Below are 7,681 nucleotides of genomic sequence, written 5' to 3' on the forward strand. Positions count from 1 at the left end.
TTTTATTTATTCTTTTTTTTTTTTTGTGCACAGTATAGTCCACGCTTGCTTGATTTTAATGTAGTTTGACAATGGCATCTCATCAAACTAATTATGCAATAATCCAGCATGCATTAAGTACATGGCACACACAAAAATTGGGTAAAATAATTTAAAAAAAAATTGTTACACTAATCTATTTATTTTATTTATTTATTTAGTATTGAATAATATATACTTTTTAATTGTTCTATTGTGGTATCTCCATGAAAATAAACATGCAATGCTGCCTTTGAATTTGGTCAATACAGAAGGCGGCATAAGTAAGATACCTATCTTCATGTCAAGAGAGCATCTATGATGCCTCAAAATGCTGCCTCCGTAGGCAGCTCACTAGGTTTTGGAACAGACCAAGAGAGTCAGAGCCCACCTTGACTGGAGTCTCTTTCTCACACACACTAAACGCTTTGTGACTCAGCCTCTCATGTCTGTTTCAAATCCCCCTCTCAAAGCTGCTCTGAAATAGAATGAAATGAGTTTCTCTGACTCAGAGTAGAAGGATTGAGAAAGACAGAGAAAAATGGAAAGTGAGAAGTATGGAGAATAAGAAGCAGAGGCTTCTCTGCTTCACAATGATTTCTGGGGTTTTGCCACATTTCGTTGCCAGTGGTAGACAAAAGATAGACAGGAAATTATTAGGGAGAGAGTTGGTACATGTCCTTCAATATGTCTGGTGTACATGCACTTACTATTAGCTTACAGCTCAATCTGTTTAAAGGCTTAATAAAGCTTTTTTTCGCCGCTTTATAGGCACAATATGTCACTGAAGATAGTGACTTTAAAGGTGTTTTAGGCAGTCCGCTTTGGACCGTGCCAAAGAACACCTCTTACTTAAGGTAAAATCCCAGTAATGCACAGCCTTGTGTGGCTTACTGCTCAAAGGATGTGTTTGTACACCTGCAGAGAATCAAAACACCCACACACGTCCTCACCTCGATATATCAGCCACTCCATCCAGTGTTTGAAGTCTCTCAGGTTGCAGTCACACTCCCAGGGGTTCATGCCCAGCTCCAGGTGCTGAAGGTTGGCGAGAGGCTCAAATGTGGCTCTCTCCAGGGCGTGAAGTCTGTTCCCAGCCAAGGAGAGCCAGGTCAGCCCTTGCAGCTCATCCAGCAGGCCCAGAGGCACAGCGGCCAAGCCGTTCAGAGACAGATCCAGTCTCCGCAGATGGGTCAGACCGCGAAATAACTCGCGATCCAAAACCGTCAGGCTGTTGTTACGCAAACTCAAATCGCTCAGGTTACTCAGCTCACGGAACAGTCTGGAAGGCAGGTTGTCCAGATAGTTATTGGACAGGTCGAGTGTCTCCAGGGTGCTTAGGTTGGCGAAGGCAGAGACCGGAAGGGAGGAGAGGCGGTTATTGGCCAGAAGGAGGGTATGTGTGCCCTCCGGGAGAGAAGTGAGTGCGGGCACAGATACTAGACTCCGTCCACTGCAGTTAGCTTCCAGTGAGTTACACACACACTCTGAAGGACAGCCAGCGCATAACTGCAGTAACGTAGCACACACACTCAGCACACCTAGTAGACCTGTGTGAAAGAAGAAAAAAACAGATGTGTATGAAAGAGTTGACATAAGCCATTTCCTCCTGAAAGCTGCTTTGATTGTTCTGAAAGATGTGACAGGTGTTGATTTAGTGCCACTGTGAATCACATGTACAGTATTTAATGAAGGGGACCAGTGCTCGACAGAACTGAACCTGTAGCTGCTTCTCCCACTACACTATTTTAAACTGGAGCTTATGTGATCGTAAAAACAGACCTCTAGACAGCAGTATTTTTGTTGCAGTTGCTGAAAGTAGCTGCTATCTGTTGCAGCACCTTCAGGATATTTTTTTTTAACTCACTTGTTTTGATTTGTTTATGGTGCACTCTTTATGGGTTATTTTTCCGCAAAATGAAAATCGTGTTATTATTTACTTGCCTTCGTGTCACTTCAAAACTGTATGAATTGTTTCCTCCTTGGTGCACAAAAGAAGATATATTGAGAAAGTCCAAAATGCTTTTTTATCAATGGAGACTGGAACTGTCAAGCTCCAAAAATGAAAAAAAAAAAACGTACCAAAAAAAACACTATAAAAGTCTATATTACTTATGTGCTATATTCAAAAGTCTTCCGAAGCCATACGCTTGCTTTGTTTAAGGAAAAGACCCAAATTTGACCTGCTATTTACTGAAAATCAATAACGCAAAAAATAATGAATTTTTTCAGTTGTATGATGGGAATATAATGTGCCTCAGAGTTAAACAAAAAACGTCCTCTGCTCTGCTCTGCCATGACAAAACAAACATTTGCCAACTGTTCGTCACCTCTCTTTTATGCAACTGTGTAAGAGGGTGGGGAGCAATGTTTCTCTGTGTGTGTGAAACAATCACATGCTATCAATGGATACGAAGGTTTTAAATGTTGAGTTCCCAGTTGTCTCATTGCTGATTGTGTGTGTGCGTGTGTTTGGAAGTTTGAGTGCAGACAGATGCAGTTACAGCACTCAGATATCTGATCCTGACCAGCCTCAACACCCTGATCCCTCTGTAATCAGAGATACATACAATCATCACAACCACACACTCTCTCATACACACTCACACAATTCTGTGTAATCTCAATAATTAACCCGTCCTTCTAAACTATGTAGTTGTGAATGATTCTAGAATTGTTGTTTTGGCCATCAACCTTCAATTTCCAGTATATCCCTTCTTTCCAGCACAAGTTCCCCTTTTTCTCTCATCCCTTCTGTTCGGCTGAGAACAAATGTGTGTCAGCACATCAGGATAGGCATATGACTGCTGTTATTGAAACACAATGTTCTTTCTCTGTGTTCATGTTCCCTATGTGTTCAGAACAATCCTGTAGCCACAAAGAAGGCTGTATGTCAGTGGCAAGGACGGAAATCTCCTAGCGAGTGGACCTAGTTTAAAATAGGATGAACGTCTATTCTGTGCCTACACTACAATGTTATGAAGTGTCCCTCTTTTCTTAGCTTTTAGGATTTGCTCATTTTAACAGGAGGACTCCAGTTCCCAGAATAAATAAAGCAAATTACTAAAGAAATTTGGAAATTTGAAGACAGTGCTGATTGCTTCTTTCCATGCACTGAAAATGTAAAGGGGTCTGCAGCTTTAAAACAACAAAATAACACAAAAGTAGGGCTGCACGATAAATCGCATGCGATATTTAACGCGCATCTTGTCAGAAAGCCGGCTCTGTAATCAGCGGTAAATCTCCATCACGTGCGTGCTTTCACGTTGAGCAGCATTAACTACACAGAGCCGTTGTTCACTGACGAACCGGCTTTCTGACAAGATGCGCGTTAAATATCGCATGCGATTTATCGTGCAGCCCTACACAAAAGCACCATAAAAGTAGTTCATATGACTTAAATACTATATATTCTATTCTCTATAGTCTTTTAAAGCCATAATGTAGTGAGACTATATTCACTATTCATTTCGACTACCATGTCGGTCAGATTTCTGATTGTATCATTCAAACACATTTTACAACTGGATCAACATATTAATTGAAAGGATCAGATTCATTCACAGATCTCTAATAAACATATCAAGTAGAGCTAGTATGGATGTCAAGATTATCAGTGAATAATCAGTGAACAGGCTTTTCCTCACACAAAGCTAGCTTATGGCTTCAGAAGCCTTTGAAGTCTTTTAAGATCATTTTATGGTGCTTTGTCATTTTGGAGCTCCTCGTTCACTTTTATTAAACTGAAAGGACTGGCTAGGATATTCTTTCAAAAAGCTCTGTGTTTCCCAGAAAAACGAAAGCTATATGGACTAAGTATTGACTTACAATACAGATTTTAAGTCTGACGCTATACCAGAAAATAAATATTTTCACTATACAGTAGTATGTCACAATGCAGCAGAACTGTGTGTGTGTGTGTGTGTGTGTGTTGCTTCTGCTTTGCTTCATGCAGATCTTTAATCAGACACACATTAACTAAAGCCATCCTAATCCATCTGTTGCTGGGGCAGCTTATGATGTTTGCTGCACTCTATACCACTCTATACACACCCACACGGACACATACATCAACACACACCACCTTTCTTCCCACAAACATATTAATAAAACTGATAATTTCCTGAAATGCATCATCAGTCTGTGTTCTGGTAACATGTAAATAATTGATTTAGATCATTGATAGTCACTATTTGCACATAAAGCATTTAAAACGGTATGAATGGAATCAGTACTTAAATCCTCTTGAAGCCCAGCCCCTTCAAAAGAGGGAATGTGTGTGTGTGTGTGTGTGTGTGTGTGTGTGTGTGTGTGTTGGGCACCCCACACACCACCTTTCTTTCCACAAACATATTAGTGAAACTGATCATTTCTTGAAACGCATCAGTCTGCACTCTGGTGGTATGTAAATAATTGATTTAGATCATTGATAGTCACAAAAAGCATGTAAAACTGTATGAAAGTAATCGGTCCTTAAGCCCATCCCCTTCAGAAGAGTGAAGGTGTGTGTGTGTGTGTTGGGCTCACCTTGGCTGTCCGGATTTCCTCTCCTCCTGCGACCCACTGTAGGTGCAGTGCTGAGTTGCATGTCTGCACTTCTCAGATCTGCTGTGGCATCAGCTGGCCCTGATGCCAGCCTCCACAGGCAGCGATATGGGGCCAGTGACGAGACTGCAGAGAGAGTTTGAAGGGTAGTCAGTTTTTTCTGTACTTAATATGACTTTTAAAGGTGAGTTCTTGTTTTCTGCCTGACTCTGCATAGATGACTTAGTGTGTGAGCTGTGTGGTTTGTGTCTTTAGTAGCTGCGGTGAAACTCAAATAAACCTTGACATATTGGTAACAACAGTATCACTGTCATGTCATGGCTTATTTTCCGAATCAGCTCACTTTCTGGGTTTCAGGTTTTCAAGGTTTATTCCTTCTGTGTGTAGTCTAGGCATCTTAAATTAGGAAAGAACAAATGAGCAATTAACTTTCAACACAAATATTGCAACATTGTGCTTCTCAAATCTTTTCAATAATCTACTGTATCATCAGTTAGACTATTTAACATATTCCAGTTCTGTGCAGTGATGGACAATACAATTACATTATATCCTATGAGAAAGAAAAATCACAAATGTGAGCTTTTGAATATTTAAAAGGATTTTTATTTCATTTAAATATTTTATTAGTTAGTAATACTGTTAATATTTCATTTTTTTTCTCAGATGAGATTAAATGGAGGCTTATGCTTACATCTCCTGCATTTTTTTATCGTGAAAAAGACTCCAGTAATCTCAGAACTGTTTCCTCTGAAGTTTCAGAAGAGATCCCGACAATGTCTCAAACTGTTCTCAGATTGTTTTTTAAAAAGATGCTGAACTCGGAGATGCCAAGCTCAAATATTTCTCATCAAATTATGTCAAGCAAAGCCCAGTGATTTATGAGCTAATGAAACTAATGAATTAAATAATAAAAAAAAATTTCAATAATTTAAAAATAAAAAAACTATCAAATAAAACTTGATGTGTTGTAAAAATTTTTAAAATATTATTTTAAAATATCAGGGTCAACTTCAAGTACATATTTGAGGTCAAAGGGGTTTAGCTGACATAAAAGTTATGTCGTATGATAACAATTGTCTCATTTGTTCCTAATTGTATTTCTCCTATAGAATTTCAAGAGAAATATCAGAGACAAACTTGATACCTCAATCAAACATAACTGAAGTATCCTTTAAGTCCCCTGAGCTATGAAAGTGCAACATCTGAGCAACAGAACTTTCCTCCCGGTACAAAGCCATTTGCAATAGAGCGGTGCTTACTGTAATACAGCTCTCCAGGGTACAAACCCATAGTAGAACTGGCACTGCAGACACTATTTAGTTAATTGCAATACAGTAATATGACACTGAAACACTGAGCTAATGAAACTAATGAATTAAATAATAAAAAAAAATTTCAATAATTTAAAAATAAAAAAACTATCAAATAAAACTTGATGTGTTGTTAAATTATTAAAATATTATTTTAAAATATCAGGGTCAACTTCAAGTACATATTTGAGGTCAAAGGGGTTTAGCTGACATAAAAGTTATGTCGTATGATAACAATTGTCTCATTTGTTCCTAATTGTATTTCTCCTATAGAATTTCAAGAGAAATATCAGAGACAAACTTGATACCTCAATCAAACATAACTGAAGTATCCTTTAAGTCCCCTGAGCTATGAAAGTGCAACATCTGAGCAACAGAACTTTCCTCCCGGTACAAAGCCATTTGCAATAGAGCGGTGCTTACTGTAATACAGCTCTCCAGGGTACAAACCCATAGTAGAACTGGCACTGCAGACACTATTTAGTTAATTGCAATACAGTAATATGACACTGAAACACTTACAGCACATGACGGAGACGGGAATATTATTATTATAACGACGTACCATTATGTAACACTAGTTGTGTAACGCAATGCTGTGAATGTGTGTGTCTCAGATCATTGAGCACAAGATTACAAGTTGCTTCTGTTTACGCCAGGCCGGTTTGCTGTAAAATGGCCGCTGCTGTCTTAGACTCCCTTTCTGTGACACTTCGGCCTTGTCACCTGCCACATCCATCACAGCGTGTGTGTCTGTGTGTGCGTATTTGCGCAACGCAACACCAATTCACCAGGCTGTCATTCGAAACGGCACAGTGGAAAAATGTGCAGACATTTAGAGGTTATATTGCATGTGTGTGTGTGTGTGCGCAAGTGAGAGTTTCTGCAAACACCTTTTGGAGTTGCTCAACACGTGAACATTTTCCGTGCATTACGTTTCCTAGAACATGCAAGTTTGAGAGTGTGATAATATGCAAGTTTGTGTGTGTGAAGAGAGGATAATTAGTTGAGCGATGTGTCATTTGACTCCCGAGCATGCAGCCCGCACGCACACACACACACACACGTGATGTAATAGTCTCTCACTTTAGCAGCATCTCTCTCCACGTCCAGTTCAGCACATATTTCACTCGTTCTCACCCCACGCCGTACTAACTTCCTGTGAATGCACAAGGTCAACTATGCGTGCGTGTGACAGGTTGTATGTTGTTACTGAGACTTGCAACACATAAGTAAATAGAAACGCCCTTTAGATATTCACCCCTGAACCAGTCCTTCTGGTCCCTTTTCTCTCTTTCTCATGCACACACGCACAAAAGAAGGCCATCGAAGTCAACGGCAGAGCGAAGAACCGTTAGAAACAAAGACGCGGAGGCCACGGGATAAATTATTAAGAGCAGAATCACAAATAAAGACACACGCTCACTCAAGCAACACATATACAGTATGCATAAAGACATACAAACCTATTACACATGTTTTTAGTCCTACCGTAAATGTGTATGTATGCAAGTGTTCACAGGATTGGATATTGTAGATGCCATCTCACTCCTACATGCTTATATACACACAAAAGCAGCATTCCAGCACATCACCTGCACTCACATACACATAATTTCCTTTGTGTCTATATAAAAAAACTGGACATCACATGCTCTATACCCAAAACAACAGGCTGATGAGTCTGTCTCATAAAAAACATTCCTCGGCAAACATCATGCACAGACATGGTAATCATAATCAAGGCAAATTGTAATGTGTGCGTGTGTGCGTGTGTAGTAGGTTAACAGTGTTTCACTCACCGT

At 39.6% G+C, this 7,681-nt stretch overlaps 1 protein-coding gene and 1 pseudogene across 1 annotated transcript in view; one reads left to right on the plus strand and one right to left on the minus strand.

Annotated features, from left to right (window-relative positions):
* LOC107732957 (voltage-dependent calcium channel subunit alpha-2/delta-4-like) overlaps window positions 1–7,681 on the plus strand; it is a 28,518-nt pseudogene that overhangs the window by 8,460 nt on the left and 12,377 nt on the right.
* LOC107732983 (leucine-rich repeat and transmembrane domain-containing protein 2-like) overlaps window positions 1–7,681 on the minus strand; it is a 13,846-nt gene that overhangs the window by 4,591 nt on the left and 1,574 nt on the right. Inside the window, exons 2-3 of the mRNA XM_016544470.1 lie at window positions 4,546–4,689; window positions 972–1,568 (exon numbers count right to left, since the gene is read on the minus strand). Coding sequence (XP_016399956.1) covers window positions 972–1,568; window positions 4,546–4,606 — 658 coding nt within the window. The 5' untranslated portion in view covers window positions 4,607–4,689. The remainder of the gene's footprint in view (window positions 1–971; window positions 1,569–4,545; window positions 4,690–7,681) is intronic.

This window comes from Sinocyclocheilus rhinocerous, unplaced genomic scaffold, assembly GCF_001515625.1.
Source record: "Sinocyclocheilus rhinocerous isolate Xijiao unplaced genomic scaffold, SAMN03320098_v1.1 scaffold400, whole genome shotgun sequence".
NCBI classification, from domain to species: domain Eukaryota; kingdom Metazoa; phylum Chordata; class Actinopteri; order Cypriniformes; family Cyprinidae; genus Sinocyclocheilus; species Sinocyclocheilus rhinocerous.